The sequence below is a fragment of the Heptranchias perlo genome, chromosome 44 (assembly GCF_035084215.1).
Source record: "Heptranchias perlo isolate sHepPer1 chromosome 44, sHepPer1.hap1, whole genome shotgun sequence".
NCBI lineage: Eukaryota > Metazoa > Chordata > Chondrichthyes > Hexanchiformes > Hexanchidae > Heptranchias > Heptranchias perlo.
Window position 1 is genome coordinate 4,261,084 of NC_090368.1, and position 26,104 is coordinate 4,287,187.

General features: G+C 52.3%; 1 protein-coding gene across 2 annotated transcripts in view; it reads left to right on the forward strand.

Moving 5' to 3' along the window:
* Nucleotides 1-23,132, forward strand: part of LOC137306750 (nuclear receptor ROR-alpha A-like) — a 40,699-nt gene extending 17,567 nt beyond the window's left edge. Inside the window, exons 2-10 of one of the 2 annotated variants that reach the window (XM_067976120.1) lie at nt 9,768-9,853; nt 10,374-10,515; nt 12,032-12,421; nt 15,914-16,038; nt 18,387-18,519; nt 19,411-19,518; nt 20,505-20,615; nt 21,602-21,711; nt 22,828-23,132. In XM_067976120.1, the coding sequence (XP_067832221.1) occupies nt 9,768-9,853; nt 10,374-10,515; nt 12,032-12,421; nt 15,914-16,038; nt 18,387-18,519; nt 19,411-19,518; nt 20,505-20,615; nt 21,602-21,711; nt 22,828-22,992 (1,370 nt within the window). In that variant the 3' untranslated portion in view covers nt 22,993-23,132. The remainder of the gene's footprint in view (nt 1-9,767; nt 9,854-10,373; nt 10,516-12,031; nt 12,422-15,913; nt 16,039-18,386; nt 18,520-19,410; nt 19,519-20,504; nt 20,616-21,601; nt 21,712-22,827) is intronic. The other variant, XM_067976121.1, reaches the window with a different exon arrangement.
* The last annotated feature ends 2,972 nt before the right edge of the window (nt 23,133-26,104 follow it).

The following is a 26,104-nucleotide window of genomic DNA, read 5'->3' on the forward strand; positions in this document are numbered from 1 at the left end:
CAGTGTCTGTTTGACCCGTACCCCAGTGAGAGTCAGTGTCTGTGGGACCCGTACCCCAGTGAGAGTCAGTGCTGTGGAACCTGTACCCCAGTGAGAGTCAGTGTCTGTGGAACCCGTACCCCAGTGAGAGGCATCGCCTTCAGAAGAGCAGGAAAGTTAAAGGGATGATCTAGCACTAATCTTGCTGATCAAACCCACATCTCTCTCATTTGAATATATGCAAAACTATTTCAGTACAGTAAATGCTGCAAAAGTCCCTACATTCTCCCTCATGTACCCATTCACCTGTGTGACACTCTGTTTTCTCTCTCTTGCTCTCTCTCTCTCTCTCTCTCTTTTTCTCTCACACTCTCTCCCTTAACACTGCAGTGTTGTTTGTGACGGATGGAGCAGTTTCAGTCATGCTACAATCTGTGGTTATTCATTGCATGGACTTTCAAGGCTACAGGTCTAAATAATGAGCAAGGCTGAGGGGCTCTGAGTAATAATCTGTAATGTCAGGGTTATTGGCTTTTTATGCAAAGCCCCTCATCCCTGGTACCATTCGAGTAAATGGCCTCTGTACCCTCTTCAAGATAAATGGCCAGTAGTGTTGGTCGAGGGATAAATATTGGCCCCAGGACCCCGGGGAGAACTCCCCTGCTCTTCTTCCAATAGTGGCCGTGGGATCTCTTACGTCCACCTGAAAGGGCAGGTGGAGGCCTCGGTTTAACGTCTCATCCGAAAGACGGCACCTCCGACAGTGCAGCACTCCCTCAGTACTGGCACTGGGAGTGTCGGCCTGGTTCGTGGGCTCAAGTCTCTCTGGAGTGGGGGCTCGAACCCACGACCTTCTGACCCAGAGGCGAGAGAGAGTGCTACCAGCGAGAGCAAGAAGGGCAGGCTGCTCCCATTCTGCAGTAGCTGAGTCGTTCAGTGTTGGGAGGGCCCCCAGTTCGATCCCTGATCTGTACCGAATTTGCTGATCTCAGTTGGGGGAACACTAGGGGTAGAAAATTAGTTACCCAAGCCCCCCCCCCCCCCAAGTAGCCATTCGACTCATGCAGAATAATCTCTCTTCTCTTGGTAGCTCTCTTGCTTGTGTCCGAAGTTCATGGGTTCGAGCCCCACTCCTGAGACTTGAGCATAAAAATCCAAGCTGACACTCCCCGGTGCAGTACTGAGGGAGTGCTGCACTGTCAGAGGTGCCGTCTTTCAGATGAGACATTAAAGTGAAGCCCCTGTCTGCCCCTCTCAGGTGGACGTAAACGATCCCACGGCCACTATTGGAAGAAGAGTAGGGGGGAGTTCTCCCCGGTGTCCTGGGGCCAATATTTATCCCTCAATCAACATCACTAAAAACAGATGATCAGGTCATTTATCATTGCTGCTTGTGGGACCTTACTGTGCACAAATTGTCTGACGCATTTCGTACATTACAAAAATGACACTTAGCCTGACATCGGTCGTCGGGAAAATGCTGGAATCTAAGGACATAGTAACGGGGCACTTAGAAAATCATAATACGATTAGGCAGAGTCAAAATGGTTTTATGAAAGAGAAATCGTGTTTGACAAATCTATTAAAAGTTTTTTGAGGATGTAACTAGCAGGGTAGAAAAAGGGGAACCAGTGGATGTAGTATATTTGGATTTTCAAAAGGCATTCGATAAGGTGCCACATAAAAGGTTGTTACACAAGCTAAGGGCTCTGGGGATGGGGGTAATATATTAGCATGGATAGAGGATTGGTTAAAGGACAGAAAACAGAGAGTATTGATAAACGGGTCATTCTCAGGTTGGCAGGCTGTAACTAGTGGGGTGCCGCAAGGATCGGTGCTTGGGCCTCAGCTATTTACAATCTATATTAATGATTTAGATGAAGGGACCGAGTGTAATGTGTCCAAGTTTGCTGACGATACACAGCTAGGTGGGAAAGTAAGCTGTGAGGAGGACACAAAGAGTCTGCAAAAGGATATAGACAGGTTAAGTGAGTGGGCAAGAAGGTGGCAGACAGAGTATAATGTGGGGAAATGTGAGGTTATTCACTTTGGTAGGAAGAATAGAAAAAATAATATTTTTTAAATGGTGAGAAACTATTAAACGTTGGCGTTCAGAGAGACTTGGGTGTCCTCGTACACAAAGAACAGAAAGTTAACATGCAGGTACAGCAAGCAGGAAGGAAAATGGTATGTTTATTGCAAGGGGGTTGGAGTACAAGAGTAAGGAAGTCTTGCTGCAATTGTACAGGGCTTTGGTGAGACCACACCTGGAGTACTGTGTACAGTTTTGGTCTCCTTATCTAAGGAAGGATATACTTGCCTTAGAGGCGGTGCAATGAAGATTCACTAGATTGATTCCTGGGATGAGAGGGTTGTCCTATGAGAGATTGAGTAGAATGGGCCTTTACTCTCTGGAGTTTAGAAGAATGAGAGGTGATCTCACTGAAGCATACAAGATTCTGAGGGGACTTGGCAGGGTAGATGCTGAGAGGCTGTTTCCCCTGGCTGGAGAGTCTAGAACTAGGGGGCATAGTCTCAGGATAAGGGGTCGGCCATTTAGGATTGAGATGAGGAGGAATTTCTTCACTCAGAGGGTTGTGAATCTTTGGAATTCTCTACCCCAGAGGGCTGTGGATGCTCCGTCGTTGAGTATATTCAAGGCTGAGATCGATAGATTTTTAGACTCTAGGGGAATCAAGGGATATGGGGATCGGGCGGGAAAGTGGAGTTGAGGTCGAAGATCAGCCACGATCTGATTGAATGGCGGAGCAGCCTCGAGGGGCCGAATGGCCTACTCCTGCTCCTATTTCCTATGTTCTTATGACTACACTTCGAAAAGTACTTCATTGGCTGTGGGACACTTTGGGACGTCCTGAGTTCGTGAAAGGTGCTCTAGAAATGCGAGTGTTTCTTTCTTATTTCATTTGGACTCTGAGGTTAACTAGCCGAGCAAATAAACACAATTTTCAGAATTGAAATAAAATGAGTTCCACATGTTGTTTGTAATTTAAATTCAACCCCCCCCCGCACCCCCCAAAACTGGCCAAATAGTAGTGCATAAGGTTCGGGTGACCTAACCAGCCTGGACCACATCGCTGAGTGGAAAACCTCAGACAAACACACTTACTGGCAGGACAGCGGGAGCTGAACAAGACAAGGGCTTACTGGCAGTCAGGTTGTGGTGTGAGTAATTCAGCGCTGATACAGGAGGGCAGGGGAGCTCACTGACACATTGTGAAACTCATTCCTGGCTCTTTGATCTGTGTCTCGCAAATCAGACAGCCTGAGTCTCACACACAGGCTGCTAAATCACAACTGGGAGTGAGTTACACCCGGACTGACATACACCCGGTGTAATGTATAGCAGCAGTCACACCAGAGTCGGGTAACCCGGAGTAACGAACACCCGGAGTAACGAACAGAGTAATGTAGAGTAGGTGCCACACCCCGGGTCAGATACAATGACAACTTGCGTTTATATAGTGCCTATAACGTAGTAAAACGTCCCAAGGTGCTTCACAGGAGCGATTGTCAAACAAAATCTGACACCGAACCACATGAGATATTAGGACAGGTGACCAAAAGCTTGGTCAAAGAGGGAGGTTTTAAGGAGCGTCTTAAAGGAGGAGAGAGAGGCGGAGAGGTTTAGGGAGGGAATTCCAGAGCTTAGGGCCCAGGCAGCTGAAGGCACGGCCGCCAATGGTGGAGCGATGGAAATCGGGGATGCGCAAGAGGCCAGAATTGGAGGAGCGCAGAGATCTCGGAGGGTTTGTAGGACTGGAGGAGGTTTCAGAGATAGGGAGGGGGGGCGCGAAGCCATGGAGCGGATTTGAAATCAAGGATGAGAATTTTAAAATTACACCCAGAGTAATGTGCACCAGGACTAACGCACAGCAGGAGTCGCACCCAGAGTAGGGTAAACCCGGAGTAATGTACATCAGGAGTAATGTAGAGCAGGGATTTACACCCAGAGTAATGTGCACTGAGGAATCAAATGTGAAGCAGTGTACAGCAGTGATTCAGTTACATGTGGACTAGTGTGCAGAAAGTGAATTAGATATTTTTATAAATGCACTTGGAGCTTAAAATGACTCCTAAGATTAGTGTATTAATACTATTTGTATTGTATACAATTTCTTTGTCCACTGTTTATTGACTCGTTTAAATAACGCACTGAGAATTTGGTATGTTATCTTTTCACAGTGTCATTTCAAGGCCCACGCTGTGCCGTATGTCACCTAATATAACACCCCATGTGCCGTATGTCACCTAATATAACACCCTATGTGCCGTATGTCACCTAATATAATGCAGTGTGTACCATCCACAGGATGCACTGCAGCAACTCGCCAAGGCTTCTTCGACAGCACCTCCCAAACCCGCGACCCCTACCACCTAGAAGGACAAGGGCAGCAGGCACATGGGAACAACACCACCTGCACGTTCCCCTCCAAGTCACACACCATCCCGACTTGGAAATATATCGGCCGTTCCTTCATCGTCACTGGGTCAAAATCCTGGAACTCCCTTCCTAACAGCACTGTGGGAGAACCTTCACCACACGGACTGCAGCGGTTCAAGAAGGCGGCTCACCACCACCTTCTCAAGGGCAATTAGGGATGGGCAATAAATGCCGGCCTCGCCAGCAACGCCCACATCCCATGAACGGATAAAAAAAAACGTTCCCTGTGCCATTTGTCATGTAATGTAACACCCCCTGTGCTGTAATATAACACATTCTGTACATGACTTAATATAATACACCCTCTCCCATGTCATATAATGTAATACACCCTGTGCCTTCTATTGTAGTATATAACTTAAGTCTTATGTCATGGAAAATAGTGGAACCCTGTACCTTATGTCATGCACCCTGTGCTGTACTGTTTATTTATCATTTTGAGATGTGGGCATCGCTGGCGAGGCCAGCATTTATTGCCCATCCCTATTTGCCCTTGAGAAGGTGGTGGTGAGCCGCCTTCTTGAACCGCTGCAGTCCGTGTGGTGACGGTTCTCCCACAGTGCTGTTAGGAAGGGAGTTCCAGGATTTTGACCCAGCGACGATGAAGGAATGGCGATATATTTCTAAGTCGGGATGGTGTGTGAGTTGGAGGGGAACGTGCAGGTGGTGTTGTTCCCATGTACCTGCTGCCCTTGTTCTTCTAGGTAGTGGGGGTCGCGGGTTTGGGAGGTGCTGTCGAAGAAGCCTTGGCGAGTTGCTGCAGTGCATCCTGTGGATGGTACACACTGCAGCCACAGTGCGCCGGTGGTGAAGGGAGTGAATGTTTAGGGTGGTGGATGGGATGCCAATCAAGCGGGCTGCTTTGTCCTGGATGGTGTTGAGCTTCTTGAGTGTTGTTGGAGCTGCACTCATCCAGGCAAGTGGAGAGTATTCCATCACACTCCTGACTTGTGCCTTGTAGATGGTGGAAAGGCTTTGGGGAGTCAGGAGATGAGTCACTCACCACAGAATACCCAGCCTCTGACCTGCTCTCGTAGCCACAGTATTTATATGGCTGGACAGAGCGGGCGACCAATGGCGGGAGCGTGGGGGCGGGGCATTTGGAGGCGGGAGGTCATGTGATGAAACCTCCCGAAATACGTCCAACCAAAGTTGGCGACCTTGGCCCCTCTCTGTCTCTCGTCCACTACGGATGGTTTGGAAGGTCAAAGGTCGAATCCCTTGACCGTGCTGAGTCAGCTGATCTCGGCGGACGTGTGGAAACTTGCCTCAGTGCCCCTGAGGCAGGAACGGTCCAAACCAGCCAGGGTTCCGTCTCCTGCCCGCTGTCCGGCTGGGAAAGTGAGCCTGGAAAGGGATTGTGATGCCGCCTGCGGCCGAATATCTAGGCGTCACGAGCAGACCAGCGAGAAGTAACGGAGGGCTTTAGAAGGTCCAAAGCACGAGTCAGAAGGAGGGAGGAAGGGGAGAAACGGAGGTGGGGGTGCGGGGATTGCGTCGTGAGATGGTGAAGAGGGCTAACTGCCTGGGTGGAAAAACTGGACTGGACGTTTGAGTGTGGGCCGAAATGGCTGCTGACCACACAGGAAGATGCTGCGGTGACTGAGCAGTGAGCAGTGGCCTCAGAGACGAGGAGGTCTGAGACGATGCAGGTCGCAGTTTCTGTGTCCTACTTGTGGTTCTGCGACTAAATTGGTCTTTGGTGTCAGTACAGTGGGCTTTGATTTCAGCACCACCGCAAGGAGCGTTTGAGCTGGGCCTCACTGAGGGAGGGACGCTGGTAACCAGACTCGCTGCAAACTCGGCGGCTTATCAGTGGTAGCAGCCGAGGCGTGAATGTCTTCGGAGTGTTCGATGGGACAGTGTAGAGGGAGCTTTACTCTGTATCTAACCCTGTACCTGCCCTGGGAGTGTTTGATGGGACAGTGTGGAGGGAGCTTTACTCTGTATCTAACCCTGTACCTGCCCTGGGAGTGTTTGATGGGACAGTGTAGAGGGAGCTTTACTCTGTATCTAACCCTGTACCTGCCCTGGGAGTGTTTGATGGGACAGTGTAGAGGGAGCTTTACTCTGTATCTAACCCGTGCTGTACCTGCCCCTGGGAGTGTTTGATGGGACAGTGTAGAGGGAGCTTTACTCTGTATCTAACCCTGTACCTGCCCTGGGAGTGTTTGATGGGACAGTGTAGAGGGAGCTTTACTCTGTATCTAACCCGTGCTGTACCTGCCCTGGGAGTGTTTGATGGGACAGTGTAGAGGGAGCTTTACTCTGTATCTAACCCGTGCTGTACCTGCCCTGGGAGTGTTTGATGGGACAGTGTAGAACACATTTGCGAGTCAGCTCGTGTGAGGTACATGGGAGAAAGGGAGGGAGGGAGGGAGTGATGGGGAAGGGAGCGAGAGAGGGAGGAGGAAGTGATGGGGATGGAGAGGGGGAGGGAGGGAGTTATGGGGAGGGAACGAGAGAGGGAGGGAGTGATGGGGGCATGGAAAGAGGGAGGGAGTGATGGAGAGTGGGAGTGAGGAAAGGAGAGATAGAGCGAGGGAGTGATGGAGAGTGGGAGCGAGGGAGTGATGGAGAGTGGGAGCGAGGGAAGGAGAGATGGAGCGAGGGAGTGATGGAGAGTGGGAGCGAGGGAAGGAGAGATGGAGTGAGGGAGTGATGGAGAGTGGGAGCGAGGGAAGGAGAGATAGAGCGAGGGAGTGATGGAGAGTGGGAGCGAGGGAAGGAGTGATGGAGAGTGGGAGCGAGGGAAGGAGAGATGGAGCGAGGGAGTGATGGAGAGTGGGAGCGAGGGAAGGAGAGGTGGAGCGAGGGAGTGATGGAGAGTGGGAGCGAAGGAAGGAGAGATGGAGCGAGGGAGAGTGAGAGCGAGGGAAGGAAAGATCGAACGAGGGAGTGATGGAGAGTGGGAGCGAGAGAAGGAGAGATGGAGCGAGGGAGTGATGGAGAGTGGGAGCGAGGGAAGGAGAGGTGGAGCGAGGGAGTGATGGAGAGTGGGAGTGAGGGAACGAGAGATGGAGCGAGGGAGAGTGAGAGCGAGGGAAGGAAAGATCGAACGAGGGAGTGATGGAGAGTGGGAGCGAGAGAAGGAGAGATGGAGCGAGGGAGTGATGGAGAGTGGGAGCGAAAGGAGAGATTGAGCGAGGGAGTGATGGAGAGTGGGAGCGAGGGAAGGAGTGATGGAGAGTGGGAGCGAGGGAAGGAGAGATGGAGCGAGGGAGTGATGGAGAGTGGGAGCGAGGGAAGGAGAGATGGAGCGAGGGAGTGATGGAGAGTGGGAGCGAAGGAAGGAGAGATGGAGTGATGGAGAGTGGGAGCGAGGGAAGGAAAGATAGAGCGAGGGAGTGATGGAGAGTGGGAGAGATGGAGCGAGGGAGTGATGGAGAGTGAGAGCGAGGGAAGGAAAGATAGAGCGAGGGAGTGATGGAGAGTGGGAGCGAGAGAAGGAGAGATGGAGCGAGGGAGTGATGGAGAGTGGGAGCGAAAGGAGAGATTGAGCGAGGGAGTGATGGAGAGTGGGAGCGAGGGAAGGAGAGATGGAGCGAGGGAGTGATGGAGAGTGGGAGCGAGGGAAGGAGAGATCGAGCGAGGGAGTGATGGAGAGTGGGAGTGAGGGAAGGAGAGATGGAGCGAGGGAGTGATGGAGAGTGGGAGCGAGGGAAGGAGAGATCGATCGAGGGAGTGATGGAGAGTGGGAGTGAGGGAAGGAGAGATGGAGCGAGGGAGTGATGGAGAGTGGAGCGGTGTCTCCAGTGCTCTCAATTCCCTCCCCCTAGGTTGGCGAGAGGGAGGAGGGATTAGTCTGACCTTGCTCGGATCAGGAGGATTAGCCGGATTAAGCAGCGTACGCTGGCCGGTCACGTGACTGCAAACATCGGTGTGCAGTGGGGGATTTGGGAGGGAAGATCAGGAATGTGTAATTATACTGACGCAGAGTTACCATGGTGACCTGGCAAACCAGTCGCCGACTTTCACCGGATCGACACGGTTCCCTGAGGGGCCGTGCGGTTGCCGGAATCCGGCCATGCGTCGGCACTCGTTTTAAAGGCACAGTCCCATCGTGGGTGAAAGTCCCACGTGTCCGAAACGCCTCTACCCACCGCCCTTCCGTAAAAATCAGAGGCGGGCGCAATGGCGTCCTGGCGCCACGTTGGAGGTACGCGCTCTAAAGTCGGAACACTTCCCTCGGGAGCTGCTTGGGCTCCCTCGCAGAGAGGGAGCAGGGCGGCAGGCAAAGGCAAAAAGGAATGGACGAACGGGAAACCTCATCGCGCCACAACTTTTGAAGTGCCGTCGCTCCGTCGGCAAACGCGGCAGCTATTTTGCGCACTGCAAGATCCCGCAAGCAGCAGCTGAGGTGAATGACCAGTCGCCTGGTGATGGTCGAGGGAGGAAAGTTGTCCTGAAAGAAATAAAGAACTCGCAATTATTTTGCGGCTTTCACAACCTCAGGACGTCCCAAAGCGCTTTACAGCCAATGAAGTACTTTTTTGAAGTGTAGTCACTGTTGTGATGTAGGAAACGCGGCAGCCAATTTGCGCACAGCAAGATCCCACAAACAGCAATATGATAAATGACCCACATCATCTGTTTTTTAGTGACGTTGGTTGAGGGATAAATATTGGCCCCAGGACCCCGGGGAGAACTCCCCCCTGCTCTTCTTCCAATAGTGGCCCGTGGGATCTTTTACGTCCACCCGAGAGGGGCCAGACGGGGGCCTGGGTTTAACGTCTCATCCGAGAGACGGCCCACTCCGACAGCGCGGCGCTCCCTCAGTGCTGCAGCCGGGGGGGGGGGGGGGGGGGTGTCGGCCCAGATTACGGGGCTCGAGTCTCTGGAGTGGGGGCTCGAACCCACGACCTTCTGACTCGGAGGCGGGAACGCTGCCACTGAGCCGAGAGAGAGAGAGAGCGAGTAGGACGGAGGGAGATCGGTGGCAAGTAAATAATGACATGATTGTGCTTTGGTGGGACAAGAAAATGCGCTGGGGACCAAAGTACAAGGATGGTTGAACGTAGTGGGGGTTCAGTTTGACCGTGCCTAAGACAGGTCGGGAGGGGGCACACTGCCTCCGTGTGGCAGAATCTGGTAACAACAGGTTAAATGGAGTTACGATACAAAACAGTCACGAACTAATTGAATGGCGGAACAGGCTGGAAGGGCTGAACGGCCTCCTCCTGTACGCACAACCGGTGGAGCAGAGACCGGGCGGAACACGGCACGGAGACAGGGAGATCTACGCACAGAATGAGGCAAACAAACACACACACACAGCTGGCACAATTCATCGCCAATGAAATTTCTCTCTCTTTCCCTGTTGCAGCACAAATTGAAGTTATTCCGTGTAAAATCTGTGGAGATAAATCGTCCGGAATCCATTATGGAGTCATAACCTGTGAAGGCTGCAAGGTAATGGCCCCTGAGGCACAACATGACCAGAACTACTGCCCTCGATAGACGAGGGCGGAGGGGGTGTGGGGGGAGATCTCTCTATACACAGGAGGGCGGGGGGGGAGGCGGTAAACCCCCCAGGATTGTCCTGGAGTCTCCCGGAATTAAAGATCCATCTCCCGGACACCCGCATGCTGGGAGAAGAGCCATGGGAACCCTTGCCCTGGATGCAATGGGGGTTCTAACCAGTAACGCCATGCGATGGATAGAGCAGTTTCTGGAGCGCAGAGGATCGTGGGTATTGTAGCCGCCATTGTTGACCGATTGCCACAAGGGGAACCAGTGGCAGCGAGGTGGTTGAATGGGGATTCATGTGATGAAACTTTACTGGTGGGAGCATGGGGGTTGGGGAGGAGGGGGAAAGGAGTGGGGTGGTGGGTGGGTGGGGGAGAGGGGCAAGGCCCTGACGTCCTGCGTACGCCGTGTGATATTATTTTTTCTCTCTCTCTCTCTCTCTCTCTCTCTCTCTGCTCCTCAGGGGTTCTTCAGGAGAAGCCAGCAGAACAGCGTCATCTACACCTGCTCCCGACAACAGAGCTGCCCGATCGACCGCACCAGCCGCAACCGGTGTCAGCACTGCCGGCTGCAGAAGTGCGTTGTGCTGGGCATGTCCCGAGACGGTGAGGGCCGTGCTTCTGGTACGCGGGGTGGGCCAGGGGTCCGGTGAAGCTCTGAGTGATCGCTCGGGGCTGAGGAGCGAGTCTCAACCCCCCCCCCCCGCCGCCCCCCTCCCCTCTGAGCCTCAAGGATCAGGAACGCCCCAGGATCTATTCTTGATCTCCCCTTAAATTGTTGTTGTCGAACAGTGCGAAGGATTCTCAGGCTGATTAACAGTCTGACAGGGTGGCATTGTCGTTATTTTCGTATCTTTGCATTCTTCCCTTGGAGAACAGTGTGAAGCACTGGGAAATACGCAGGCTGATTAACAGCCGCGACATGAATGCTCCTTCCATGGCCGTAACCATCTTTGTACAGCTGATAGCGGGGTGAGTCCTATTCGAGGGGTGGGGGGGCACCCACACCCACTGGATGCAAGAATCCCGCTGGATGTCAACCCAGAATTCAGAGCCAGACATCTGGTCTCCACTCCCCAGAACTGTCTGGAGCGCTCCAATCTCTGCTCGTCTGGAGCTCCGGCCTCCGCTACCCTGGGACCGTCTGGAGCTCCGGCCTCCACTCCCTGGGACCGTCTGGAACTCTGGCCTCCGCTCGCCAGGACTGTCTGGAGCCCCGTCTGGAGCTCTCCGGAACCGTCTGGAGTTCCGGCCTCCGCTCGCCGGGACCGTCTGGAGCCCCGTCCTCCGCTCGCCGGGACCGTCTGGAGCCCCGTCCTCCGCTCGCCGGGACTGTCTGGAGCCCCGTCTGGAGCTCTCCGGGACCGTCTGGAGCCCCGTCCTCCGCTCGCCGGGACCGTCTGGAGCCCCGTCTGGAGCTCTCCGGAACCGTCTGGAGCTCCGGCCTCTGCTCCCTGGGACCGTCTGGAGCTCCGGCCTCCACTCCCTGGGACCGTCTGGAGCTCCATCCTCCGCTCTCCGGGACCGTCTGGAGTGCGGCCTCTGCTCTCCAGGACCGTCTGGAGCTCCAGCCTTCACTCCCTGGGACCGTCTGGAGCTCCGGCTTCCACTCCCTGGGACCGTCTGGAGCTCCGGCCTCCACTCCCTGGGACCGTCTGGAGCTCCTGCCTCCACTCCCTGGGACCGTCTGGAGCTCCGGTCTCCACTCGCCGGGACCGTCTGGAGCTCCCCGGGACCGTCTGGAGCTCTGGCCTCCGCTCGCCGGGACCGTCCTCCACTCCCCGGGACCGTCTGGAGCTCCAGCCTCCACTCCCTGGGACCGTCTGGAGTTCCGTCCTCCGCTTGCTGGGACCGTCTGTAGCCCCGTCTGGAGCTCCCTGGGACCGTCTGGAGCTCTGGCCTCCGCTCGCTGGGACCGTCTGGAACAAGGGTTGAACCCTGCACCTTCTGACTCGGGTCAGGAACTGAAAATTGGAGGGAAAGTCACCCCAGGGTCTGCTCTCTTGTAGCAGAATTTGGAGAGACGCAGACCTTACCTCCAAACCTGGAGTGTGACCAATAGAGATCCTAAACAGATTACAGAGAAATATTAATTGGGGTCCATCTTTTGTTTTTTTTTAAGCTGTCAAATTTGGACGTATGTCGAAGAAGCAGAGGGACAGCCTGCACGCTGAGGTACAGAAGCATCGACTGCAGCAACAGCAGCAGCAGCAGCCAGGCAAGGCCGAGGCTGCAGTTCAGGCCTACGCCCCCACCACTGCGGCCCACGGGCAGGCTAAGCTGGCCCAGGACCCCCTCCCCAGCGGGCACGGCCCAGCTCCGGCCAAGGCGGGGAGCGGAGGTCACGGCTATTGCCCCCTGGAGCCGGGCTCGTCCCCCGATCAGACGGGGCCGCCCCTGAACGAGATGAAGTACCGGCCCTTCGCCCAGAACTCGGCCTGCGCGGATTTCCTCAGCCGGCCCAGCTTCGTGCGCCTACAGGGGTCGCCGCTGACGTCCGTGACAGAGCTCGGTAAGTAGAGCGCGAGGGGAGCGCTGATTCCTAACCCATGGTGCCTGTACCATCGCTGATCGTGGGGGAGCAGAGAGACACGCTCAATTGGAGCAGAAATCAAGATGGCGGCGAGGGCCAGAACATTCCAGTCCTTAATTATAGTCTCGTGCTGCAATTTGCTGCTCTGTTCGCCCGTGAAGTGCTTAACATTTTTTGGGATACGGTATATGAGTAATTTGAGACATGAACTGTGGCGGGTGTCGCATGCTTGGGACAGACAGATGCTTTTGGCCCTGTGGTTACATCGAATTTACAGCACAGAAACAGGCCATTCGGCCCAACAGGTCCGTGCTGGTGTTTATGCTCCACACGAGCCTCCTCCCACCCCTCTTCATCTCACCCTATCAGCATATCCTTCTATTCCTTTCTCCCTCATGTGTTTATCCAGCTTCCCCTTAAATCCATCTTTGTTATTCGCTTCAACTACTCCTTGTGGGAGCGAGTTCCACATTCTCACCACTCTCTGGGTAAAGAAGTTTCTCCTGAATTCCCGATTGGATTTATTAGTGACTATCTTATATCGATGGCCCCCTAGCCCTGGTCTCCCCCCACAAGTGGAAACATCTCTACGTCTACCCTATCGAACCCCTTCATAATTTTAAAGACCTCTATCAGGTCACCCCTCAGCCTTCTCTTTTCTAGAGGAAAGAGCCCCAGCCTGTTCACTCTTACCTGATAGTTGTAACCTCTCCGTTCTGCTATCAGCCTTGTAAATCTGTTCCCAAAACTCTCTCCACCACTGGGGGTTTTCCTCGCCTCATGTCTGGGTCTATTGTGGACTGATTGATGGCGATTGATCACTATGGATTAGTCAATAACTCCATTGTCGTATCATGCGACTACCAGGATGGTAGAAGGCAAACTAGATGGACCTTGGTCTGCATTCAGCGATTCCTACGTTCCCAAGAAACCTTCACCAGTACTATTAACTGATGTGGAGATGCCGGTGATGGACTGGGGTGGACAAATGTAAGGAATCTTACAACACCAGGTTATAGTCCCAGTTGGACTATAACTACTGTTGGACTATAACTACTGTTGGACTATAACCTGGTGTTGTAAGATTCCTTACTATTAACTGACACAGGGATACAACCAATCAACATCAACATTTCTATAGCTCTTTCAACATAGTAAAACGTCCCCAAGGTGCTTCACAGGAGCGATTATCAGACAAAATTTGACACCGAGCCACATAAGGAGATATTAGGACAGGTGACCAAAAGCTTGGTCAAAGAGGTAGGTTTTAAGGAGCGTCTCAAAGGAGGGGAGAGAGGTTTAGGGAGGGAATTCCAGAGCTTAGGGCCTAGGCGGCTGAAGGCACGGCCGCCAATGGTGGAGCGATTAAAATCGGGGATGCGCAAGAGGCCAGAATTGGAGGAGCGCAGAGATCTCGGAGGGTTGTAGGGGCTGGAGGAGGTCACAGAGATAGGGAGGGGGGTGGGGGCGAGGGCCATGGAGGGATTTGAACACAAGGATGAGAACTTTAAAATCGAGGCACTGGCGGACCGGGAGCCAATGGAGGTCAGTGAGCACGGGGTGGGGTGACGGCTGAATCATTTACTATACCTGCAATATGATGAGATGTTAAACCGAGGCCCCGTCTGCCCTCCCTGGTGGTCGTGAAAGATCCCACGACCACTATTTTGAAGAAGAGCAGGGGAGTTCTCCCCGGTGTCCTGGGGCCAATATTTATCCCGCAATCAACATCATCAAGAACAGATGACCTGGTCATTATCACATTGCTGTTTGTGGGATCTTGCTGTGCCCAAATCGGCTGCCGCGTTTCCTACATTACAACGGTGACTACACTTCAAAAGTACTTAATTGGCTGTAAAACGCTTTGGGACGTCCTGAGGTGGTGAAAGGTGTAATAGAAATGCAAGTCTTTCTTTAGAAGGACGAGGATTGAGATAAGTTCCAATAAATCAGTATTTTAGGTTTGTATAAAGAAACTTTTGGGACAAAGGCTGAGACAGAATAGGAGTGGGCAGGGTGACAGAAAGGGAGAGACAGAGAGGGGAGACTGAGGTGGGGTAAATTTGGAGAGGTTTTGGGGAAGGGAGAGACAGAAGGAGAAGAGAGGCCAGAATAGAGAGAAGGGAATGATGGGTGGGGGGGGGAAGGGGGAGCCTCAAAAAGGAGAGAGAACGGTCGGGAAGAAATGTGGAACATGGAGATAGAGGGGGAGAGAGCGGTGAGGAATGAGGAAACGGAGAGGGTGGGCAGGGAGGGAGAGATACGTAGGGTAAAGGGATGGAGAGAAAGTGCCAAAAAATATTATGAAAGAGACAGTAAAGCAAGAAAATAGGAAGGTATTGTCTGTATGTGTCTGCCTGTCTATATGTGTGTATATGTGTCCATCTGTATGTGTATGTGACTGTATGTATGTATGTGTGCTTATGTCTGTCTGTGTGCGTGTGTCTGTGTGTGTGTATATCTGTGTCTGTGAGTGTGTGTGTATGTGTATCTCTGTGTGTGTATATGTATATGTGACAGTCTGTGTGTGCATGTGTCTGTGTGTGTTTATGTCTGTGTGTGCATGTGTGTATGTATATTTGACTGTCTGTTTGTATATGTGTCTCTGTGTGTGTATATGTATACGTGACTGTGTATATGTGGCTCTTTGTGTGTGTATGTATATGTGACTGTCTGTGTGTTTATGTGTCTGTGTGCATGTATATGTGACTGTGTGTATATGTGTCTCTGTGTGTGTATGTATGTGACTGTGTGTATATGTGTCTGTGTGTGTGTCTGTGTGTGTGTGTGGATGTGTGTGTGTATGTGTCTGTATGTGACTGTGTGTATATGTATCTCCGTGTGTGTATATGTATATGTGACAGTGTGTGTGCATATGTCTGTGTGTTTATGTTTGTGTGCATGTGTGTGTATGTATATGTGACTGTGTGTGCATGTGTCTGTGTGTATGTATATTTGACTGTATATGTGTCTGTGTATATATGTATATGTGACTGTGTGTATATGTGTCTCTGTGTGTGTATGTATAAGTGACTGTCTGTGTGTGTCTATCTGTGTGTGCATGTATGTGTGTATGTATATGTGACTGTGTATATGTGACTGTGTGTGTGTGTGTGTGTTTGTATGTATGTGTGTGTGACTGTCTGTGTGTGTCTGACAGTCTGTGTCTCCCTGCGTTCCTAAGTCCCACTTTAACCATGAGATGTTAAGTGTTGAGACTGTGCGGGGGTCGGGGGTGACAGTGGCAGTGTGCAGGCGATAGACTCGGACTGACCGGACACTCCAGCCTGCCCTTCTAGTTTGAGGGAGGGAAGGGGGGCACACACGTACCACCTGAGGGGAGTCTGATGGAGACCAGCGTCGAGATCTGGGCCGTCCAGGGGTGTCTGCCTGGGGATCGAGTGGGCGCTGTGATTTACCCAACACTCTTGACCTTTCTCTCCCTCACCCCCACCTCACCCCCACCCCCAGTAGATCACGTGATACAGAACGTTGTAAAGTCGCATCGGGAGACGTGTCAGTTCCTGCCCGAGGAAGTCCAGGCTCTTCGCTGGGAGATATTCTCACCGACCGAGGTTGAAAGCTACCAGAAGAAGGTGAGAAAACCACAGGCGGTGTCTGGGGTTAGACGTGAGGTCTGGTCTTAAAAACACGAGTCATTTCTAGCTCCAGTGTGATATTGAGCCCTTGGTACATAAGAACATAAGAAATAGGAGCAGGAGTAGGCCATTCGGCCCCTCGAGCCTGCTCCGCTATTCAATCAGATCATGGCTGATCTTTGACCTCAACTCCACTTTCCCGCCCCATCCCCATATCTCTTGATTCCCCTAGAGTCCAAAAATCTATCGAGCTCCACCTTGAATATACTCAACGACTGAGCATCCACAGCCCTCTGGGGTAGAGAATTCCAAAGATTCACAATTCCTCCTCATCTCAGTCTTAAATGGCCGACCCCTTATCCTGAGACTATGTCCCCTAGTTCTAGACTCTCCAGCCAGGGGAAACAGCCTCTCAGCATCTACCCTGTCAGGGCCCCTAAGAATTTTATACGTTTCAATGAGATCACCTCTCATTCTTCTAAACTCCAGAGAGTACGGGCCCATTCTACTCAATCTCTCCTCATAGGACAACCCTCTCATCCCAGGAATCAATCCTTGGTACAGACAATATAAAAAGCGACAGGTGAGAAAAGGCAGCTCATCCATTGAGATGGTGCCTCTAGTACCTGACGCAGTGGCCAGGCTGGCATTTATTGCCCATCCCTAGTTGCCCCGAGAGTGGATGATGGACCTCCTTGAACCTCATTGTTTGTACAACTGAGTCTCTCGCTCGGTCCCCTTCAGAGAAATACGAACAATGACGCACAGGAAAAGACCCTCTGGTCCACCCAGCCTGTCCCAGACAATTTGTGATCAATTGTCCATCACCGTATGTACATGCTCCACCCCCACCCCAAACCCATGTGATATCCTGGGAGAGGCAAAAAAAATCAAAACCCCAGGCCAATTTGTGGGGGGGGGGGGGGGAAATCTGGGGGAATCTTCTTCGACTCCCCCCCCCCCCACCATGGCGATCGAAACTAGTCGAGGAGAGACCCCACTCTGGACCCTGATAATTCTCCCTTTTGTAAGAGGTGTTCTCCGTCCCAGCCAGAAGCAGGTCCAGCTCTCCAGGTCCAGAGACCGTTAAGAGTCAACTCACCCGAGGCCCAGACTACGTAGGGGTGACATTGGTGAACCAGTTTGGGTCTTTAGGACAATCTGGCAGCTTTTTATAATCCTCTTACCAAAAAAGGATCCCTGATTCCCTTTGACACCCCTCACCCTAAACTGTGTCCCCTGCCCCTCGAATCCTGCATCCCATAGATGGACTGCCTTCGATCCAAATTCTCCACATACCCTTGAAACGTCTCCATCAGGTCCCTTCCTCCTTCATCCTCCTCTTCCCCAGTTCTTCCAAAGATCTGCTTTAAATTTACATTTTACTAATTTCAATTTCTGCCTCATTTCTTTCTTTCCTTTCCTTCCTTCTTTCTCTCTCTCTTTCTTTCTCTCGCTCTCTTTCTTTCTCTCTCTCTCTTTCTTTCTCTCTTTTTTTCTTTTTCTCTTTCTTTCCTTTCCTCCCTTCTCTCTCTCTTTCTTTCTCTCTTTCTTTCCTTCTTTCTTTCCCACTCTCTCTTTCCTTCTTTCTTTTTCTCTCTCTCTCTCTTTCTTTCTCTGTCTTTCTCTCTCTCTTTCCTTCTTTCTTTCTCTCTCTCTCTCTCTCTTTCCATCTTTCTTTCTCTCTCTCTCTTTCCTTCTTTCTTTCTCTCTCTCTTTCCTTCTTTCTTTCTCTCTCTTTCTTTCTCTGTCTCTCTCTCTCTCTTTCCTTCTTACTTTCTCTCTCTTTCTTTCTCTGTTTCTCTCTCTCTTTCCTTCTTACTTTCTCTCTCTCTTTCTTTCTCTGTCTCTCTCTATTTCCTTCTTACTTTCTCTCTCTTTCTTTCTCTCTCTCTCTCTCTCTTTCCATCTTTCTTTCTCTCTCTCTCTTTCCTTCTTTCTTTCTCTCTCTCTTTCCTTCTTTCTTTCTCTCTCTTTCTTTCTCTGTCTCTCTCTCTCTCTTTCCTTCTTACTTTCTCTCTCTTTCTTTCTCTGTTTCTCTCTCTCTTTCCTTCTTACTTTCTCTCTCTCTTTCTTTCTCTGTCTCTCTCTATTTCCTTCTTACTTTCTCTCTCTTTCTTTCTCTGTCTCTCTCTCTCTCTCTATTTCCTTCTTACTTTCTCTCTCTTTCTTTCTCTGTCTCTCTCTCTCTTTCCATCTTTCTTTCTCTCTCTGTCTCTCTCTTTCTTGCCTTCTTACTTTCTCTCTCTCTTTCTTTCTCTGTCTCTCTCTCTTTCCATCTTTCTTTCTCTCTCGCTCTCCTTCGTTTCTTCTCCTCCTTTCTTTCTTTCCTTCTTTCTTCCCAGTCCACGGAGGAGATGTGGCAGAATTGCGCTCACCGCATCACAGACGCCATCCAGTACGTGGTCGAATTCGCCAAACGGATCGATGGGTTCATGGAGCTGTGTCAGAACGACCAGATCGTGCTCCTCAAAGCAGGTAAGACCTGGACGTAGCCACGACCAACAACAACAACTTGCGTTCATACAACGCCTTTAACGTAGGAAAACTAGGCCATGGAGAGGGTGCAGAGGAGATTTACCAGAATGGTACCAGGGATGAGGGACTTCAGTTATGTGGAGAGACTGGAGAAGCGGAGGGCACAGATTTAAGATAATTGGTAAAAGAACCAGGGGGGGGAGATGAGGAGAAATTTTTTTACGCAGCGAGTTGTTACGATCTGGAATGCGCTGCCTGACAGGAAATTCAATAGTGACTTTCAAAAGGGAATTGGATAAATACTTGAAAAATAAAAATTTGCAGGGCTATTCGGAAAGAGCAGGGGAGCGAGACTAATTGGATAGCTCTTTCAAAGAGCCAGCACAGGCACGATGGGCCGAATGGCCTCCTCCTGTGCTGTAAGATTCCATGAAAATGTCCCAAGGTGCTTCACAGGGGCGAAATTGGACAAAATTTAACACCGAGCCATATAAGGAGATATTAGGGCAGGTGAACAAAAGCTCGGTCAAAGAGGGAGGTTTTAAGGAGCGTCTTAAAGGAGGAGAGAGAGGCGGAGAGGTTTAGGGAGGGAATTCCAGAGCTTAGGGCCCGGGCGGCTGAAGGCACGGCCGCCAATGGCGGGGCGATGGGAGTGGGGGACGGACAAGAGGCCGGAATTGGATTCAACACAGTATTGGTGACCCTGGGACACCATCGAGATTCACACACGGCGATCGGCCAGAACCCCCTAGAACTAAACCAGACGTCGGGGTGAATTATAAAAAAAAAATCCTGGGGAGAACCCTGGGGCCCCAGTCCGCCATTAATGGCTTGTTCTTGGTTTCCCCCCCCCCCCCCCCCCCCCCCGATCCCGTCTCTCTCCGTGTGTAGGATCGCTGGAGGTCGTGTTGCTGCGCATGTGTCGGGCCTTCAATCCGAGCAACAACACCGTCTTCTTCGAGGGGAAGTACGCTGGGCCCGAGGTCTTCCGCTCGCTGGGTAAGAAAAGGCTCTCGCTGCGATCGACGGGCGCTTCCAGACTGGCACGGAATAATCCGGAAGGGGGAGTCGGGGCTTGTGTAGCTTGGCTCAGTTGGTAGCACTTTGGCCTCTTTCTCTCTCTCTATCTCTTTCTCCGTTTCCTTCGATCTGCCTCTCTCTCTCTCTTTCTCCGTTTCCTTCGATCTGCCTCTCTCTCTTTCTCTGTTTCTCTCGATCTGCCTCTCTCTCTATCTCTTTCTCCGTTTCCTTCGATCTGCCTCTCTCTCTCTCTTTCTCCGTTTCCTTCGATCTACCTCTCTCTCTTTCTCTGTTTCCTTCGATCTACCTCTCTCTCTCTTTCTCCGTTTCCTTCGATCTACCTCTCTCTCTCTTTCTCTGTTTCCCTCGATCTGCCTCTCTCTCTCTCTCTTTCTCTGTTTCCTTCGATCTGCCTCTCTCTATCTCTTTCTCTGTTTCCCTCGATCTGCCTCTCTCTCTCTCTCTTTCTCTGTTTCCTTCGATCTGCCTCTCTCTATCTCTTTCTCTGTTTCCCTCGATCTGCCTCTCTCTCTATCTCTTTCTCTGTTTCCTTCGATCTGCCTCTCTTCTATCTCTTTCTCTGTTTCCCTCGATCTGCCTCTCTCTCTCTCTTTCTCTGTTTCCCTCGATCTGCCTCTCTCTATCTCTTTCTCTGATTCCCTCGATCTGCCTCTCTCTCTATCTTTCTCTACCTGTTCACCATGATCTGTCTGTCTGTCTCTGTCTTTCTATCTCTCTCTCTATCTCGTTCTCTGTTTCCCTCGATCTACCTCTCTCGCTATCTCTTTCTCACCTGTACCACGATCTGTCTGTCTTTCTCTCTCTCTGTCTCTTTCTCTCCGTTTTCCTCGATCTGTCTCTGTCTTTCACAGTCTGCCTCATGTTCCCTCTCTGCTACATCGCTGTGTGAGTTATTCCCTCTAACACGGAAGAAGCTCTTATACTTTATCCTCTCTTGTTGACAGGTTGTGAAGATTTGACCAACTCTATATTTGAGTTTTCACAGGGCATGTGTTTGCTACGTCTCTCTGAGCAGGAGCTGGCTCTCTTCTCCGCAATGGTGCTCATATCTGCAGGTAGGACTCCCATATCCCATGGGAAGCTGGGGGAGGTGGGGGGGAGGGTGATGGGTGTGGGGTTGCCAACCCCTCCAGGATTATCCTGGAGTCTCCAGGAATTGAAGATTTATCTCCAGGACGCTGCGGCGAGCAAACACCTGGGAGTAAAATCATATAGGGGACGTTAAAAAAAATGTTAGTTTCTTTCAATTTTCTTTGAACAGTTTGGCTTGTTAGTTATAAAAATATTGGAGATGGGGAGAAAACGTCTGTTTGACTGAGAGTCAAGAATCATCCAATCGGGTAGCGAAGAGACTGTTCGCTTTCTGATTGGCTGTGGGAAGGCGGGGCATCACGATGACAGGCACGTTGGGCGTCCAGTGGCAGGAGAGAGTGGGGCAGGGAGCCACAATGACGGGCATATTGGGCGTCCAATGGCAGTAGAGTGCGGTGGGGTGTCGTGATGATGGGCATGTTAGGCGTCCAATGGCAGTAGAGTGCGGTGGGGCGTCGTGATGATGGGCATGTTGGGCGTCCAATGGCAGTAGAGTGCGGTGGGGTGTCGTGATGATGGGCATGTTGGGCGACCAATGGCAGTAGAGTGCGGTGGGGCGTCATGATGACAGGCACGTTGGGCGACCAATGGTGGGAGAGTGTGGGGCTGGGAGCCACAATGATGGGCATATTGGGCAACCAATGGCAGTAGAGTGCGGTGGGGCGTCGTGATGATGGGCATGTTGGGCGACCAATGACGGGAGAGCAGGGGGGGGACAAGACAGAAGGTCATGTGATGAAACCTCCAGGAATACGTCCAACCAGAGTTGGCAACCCCAGTGAGACAGCATAGGCGGTGCTGTATTATATTAATTTTCAGAAATTTGACAAAAAGTTATCTTTTGTCCCTGGGGGCACATTACGTGTTCATTTATCGTTCCTTAACATCAAATCCTTGTATCCCTGGAGTTTCCCTTAGTTAACGGACTCTATTCGTCCCTCCCGAGCAGATCGACAGTTTCTTCAAGAGAAGTTCAAAGTGGAGAGACTCCAGACCAACATCCAACTGGCACTGAAACACGTCCTTCAGAGAAACCGCCATGACGCCATACTAGCCAAGGTAGGCCGGTCGTCCCCGGCAACGGGGCCTAGTGCACAGCGCTGAGCCTGTCGGGATTCTCCCTTTTTTTTTGCCTCCCGTCCTTTACTGACGATGCTGATTTGTGCTGTCTGGTACCTCGCTGATGTGGCAGCTCTTCACGCCTGAGCCTAAACAGTAATTGTCGGTGGGCTGTTCGACCATGGAGGGAATCACAGCTGAGCCTGCCCTTGTCCAGCATCCCCCGCACAGGATCACTTTCCAGCAGGGGTTACCGGATAATGATCAGGAGCAGGAACTCTGGCTGATTTAATCCCCCCCACCGCCGTCCCTCCCTCCCTCTCTCTCTCTAACACAGGGGCACCTCCAACTGATGCACCCATACAAGGTCAATCAGCCCGGCACAGACCAGATATTGAGCTCGGGGAATCGCCAGCCAAGAGCACTCACTCCTAATCGCTCATCCCCATCAGGCGTGAGCTGTGGCTCACTGGGTATAACTCACTCTCTCTCTCTCTCGCCTGAGTCAAGAGGTTGTGGGTTCGAGCCCCAGTCCAGAGCCTTGAGCCCATAATCCAGGCCGACGCTCCCAGTGCCAGTACCGAGGGAATGCTGCACTGTCGGAGGTGCCGTCTTTCGAATGAAACTTTAAACCGAGGCCCTGTCAGGTGGATGTAAAAGATCCCACGGCCACTATTGGAAGACCAGGGGAGTTCTCCCTGGTGTCCTGGCCAATATTTATCCCTTAACCAACACCACTAAAAATACATGATCTGGTCATTATCTCATTGCCGTTTGTGGGATCTTGCTGTGCGCAAATTGGCTGCCATGTTTCCTACAAGAGTGACTACACTTCAAAAAGTACTTCATTGGCTGTGAAGCGCTTTGGGATGTCCTGAGGTCGAGAAAGGTGCTCTTTTTTTCCTGGATTGCACGTCGGGCTCAATTCTGACGAGCCCCTCCCTTGGTCGAATAGCTGGTCGACGCTGACGGACCGGGCTCACGGGGTGAAGGCCGGGCGGCTCGGACGGGGTACTGGGAGGTGCCCAGTGGGACCCCTGTGGGAGGAGGAGGGGAACGGACACAAAGACTGGCTGTAACTCCCCGGGTGTTTCTCGTTTTAATTTATTTCTCCAGCTGCCGCTGAAAGTGTCGTTGCTGCGGGCTCTGTGCGTCCATCACGCCGAGAAGCTCAGGACCTTCCGACTGACCTACCCGCTCATTGTCCACTCACTCTTCCCGCCGCTCTACAAAGAACTGTTCACCTCGGAGTCCGAGCACTCAACGACCTTCGACCTGTGACTGCCGGCCTCCGGCTCCGCCGAAATGCAGGTCCTTTCTTAAAGGGGCAGCGTCCTCCTCGTCCGGCCACCGTCCTGGGTAATTGTATCAGCGTTCTACTTCTCTGCTGCTTCAGTTGGAACAGGTGTGAGGGGGGCAGTTTAGAGGGAGTGGGGGCAGTGTAGAGGGGAGTGGGGGCAGTTTAGAGGGAGTGGGGGCAGTGTAGAGGGGAGTGGGGGCAGTGTAGAGGGGAGTGGGGGCAGTGTAGAGGGGAGTGGGGGCAGTGTAGAGGGGAGTGGGGGCAGTGTAGAGGGGAGTGGGGGCAGTGTAGAGGGGAGTGGGGGCAGTGTAGAGGGGAGTGGGGGCAGTGTAGAGGGAGTGGGGGCAGTGTAGAGGGAGTGGGGGCAGTGTAGAGGGGAGTGGGGGCAGTGTAGAGGGGAGTGGGGGCAGTGTAGAGGGAGCGGGGGCAGTGTACAGGGGAGTGGGCCAGTGTAGGGGGAGGGGGGGCAGTGTTGGGGACGAGGGGGCAGTGTAGGGGGAGGGGGGCAGTGTTGGGGACGAGGGGACAGTGTAGGGGGAGGGGGGCAGTGTAGGGGGAGGGGGGGCAGTGTAGGGGACGAGGGGACAGTGTAGGGGGAGGGGGGGCAGTGTAGGGGGAGGGGGGCAGTGTTGGGGACGAGGGGACAGTGTAGGGGGAGGGGGGCAGTGTTGGGGACGAGGGGACAGTGTCGGGGGAGGGGGGCAGTGTTGGGGACGAGGGGACAGTGTAGGGGGAGGGGGGGCAGTGTAGGGGACGAGGGGACAGTGTAGGGGATGAGGGGACAGTGTAGGGGATGAGGGGGGGCAGTGTAGGGGGAGGGGGCAGTGTAGGGAGAGGGGGCAGTGTAGGGGGAGGGGGCAGTGTAGGGGACGAGGGGGCAGTGTAGGGGGAGGGGGGGCCGTGTAGGGGGAGGGGGGGGCCGTGTAGGGGGAGGGGGGGCAGTGTTGGGGACGAGGGGACAGTGTAGGGGGAGGGGGGGCCGTGTAGGGGGAGGGGGGGCAGTGTTGGGGGACGAGGGGGCAGTGTAGGGGGAGGGGGGGGCAGTGTAGGGGGAGGGGGGGCAGTGTAGGGGGAGGGGGGGCAGTGTAGGGGGGAAATAGTTGAAGTTATTAGTGGCCAACTTAGGCCCAATCCAAAATGGAGCAGAGATACAGAACCAAAATGGACGCGGTGGATTTAGGAGGCGACCAGTTAAAAATTGGACCTTCGCCTCTCGTTAGTCAAATTACCCAGGGAAAGACCCCCCAAAACCGGACGTTTCCAATTCAAAACTGCACGGAAACTCACCCTACTTGAAGGGGCCGCAGTCTAAAACGTCTTCGAAGTTAGGCTTCGGCCTAGGAACCGTTTCCATGGCGAACTGCCACACATTCAGCAATAAGATAAAAATGACTTTGATATTTGCACAGGTTATTCTTAATTGTAGTTTACGATGAAGTAATTTAATTTTTTATTACAAAGGAAAAACGTTTTTTTAAAAAAAAAACACAAGCTTTATTGATCGCAACTCGCGAAAAGAAAAAATGTTTAGGATTTTTTAATGTGTTTATTTGCTAATTTTTTAAATCAAAAATAAGTGTTTTTACAGCTGGTGCATTTTTAGATTGTTTTTGCATTAGAATTCAGAAGAAAATATATTTGGAAAAAAAGATTATATATATTTACCTGTTTTATGAGGTAAAGCAAGAGTTGTTATGTCAAATAACTTTTATTGACAGTATTTTACTGCATGCACTTCACTGCTTTCACATCCGACAGGCGATTCAGTATTTGTCCCCTCCGAGCCTCCAAAAGGGTTTATTTTGCCCCTTCATTGTCTCCCCCTCCTAATACCTCTGCACCTTGACCAGATAGGTGTCCGCAGGGCCCCTCTTGCAAAACCCTCCTTTGTGGGCCCTCTGTATGTGTTAACTGGCTATTCAACTCGGGTGGGCAACACAGCCAAGCTCCAATCCCGTCCTCACCCAGTCAAGAGCGAGACTACTGGCTGATTTGTGATCCCTCAGCTCCGCTCCTCTCCCCCGCCCCCCCCACCCCGAGCCCAGGTGTGCGGGGGATCCTGGCACCTCTACCCAGCCCCCTCACCGCGATCTGCTGACTCGGCACTGGCCAGGGATCCCACCGGCCCGGCCTCCGAACTGTGTCTTGAATTCCCCCCTACCCCATGTGTTTGATTCCACCCCCTCGCCTGGTACACGATTCAAACAGGAATTCAGGAAGGACCCTTGTAGTTCTCTGGTTTTAGGGAGAAAACATTTTTTGAAGCTTAATTTGTAAAGTTTTCAAGCTTTTTTTTAAAAAATGAAAAAAAATCAAGATAAAAAAATGAACAGGTTTATAATCTGTGTTGACGCAGTCGTTTGTAAATAACGTTTGCGAGCCCATAAATCGAAGGGCAAGTGTCATCGCAGAGCTCCTCCCAGTCCCAAGTGTTTTTTTTTAATCTCGGTCTGGCCCTCCTCTGCAGGGGCACTGAGTCTCGTTTGACTAAGGGGCCAGCCGCAGCCCAACTGCCCCGTTCTTTAACCAGCGACAGTCATTGTGGGCTGGCTATTCGACCACAGCGGGCATCTTCTGCCCACTTGTCCCCTGCAGGGTGGTTGGTCGGGAGCAGGAACCCTGGATAATTCCCCCCTTCGCCACCCGCTCCCTCGTCCAAGGGAAAGCTGGAGCTAGCAACCCCCCTTCTGAGATCAGCCAACTCAGCACACACCAGGGCTCAAACCTGCGTCCTCCTGGGTGCTCCATGGGTGGGTGGGGGGGGCAGTGTAGTTATCCACTGAGCCAGCAGAAGGAGCAGTTTTAACAACTGTTCCAACGAGCTCCCGAAGACAATCGGACAGTCTCCAAGAGCCCACCCTTACCTGTGTGCCCCTCGCCCTTACCTGTGCCCCTGTCCCTTACCTGTGTGCCCCTCGCCCTTACCTGTGCCCCTGTCCCTTACCTGTGTACCCCTCACCTTTACCTGTGTGCCCCTCACCTTTACCTGCACCCCTGTCCCTTACCTGTGTGCCCCTCACCTGCATCCCTCGCCCTTACCTGCACCCCTCGCCCTTACCTGTGTGCCCCTCGTCCTTACCTGCACCCCTCGTC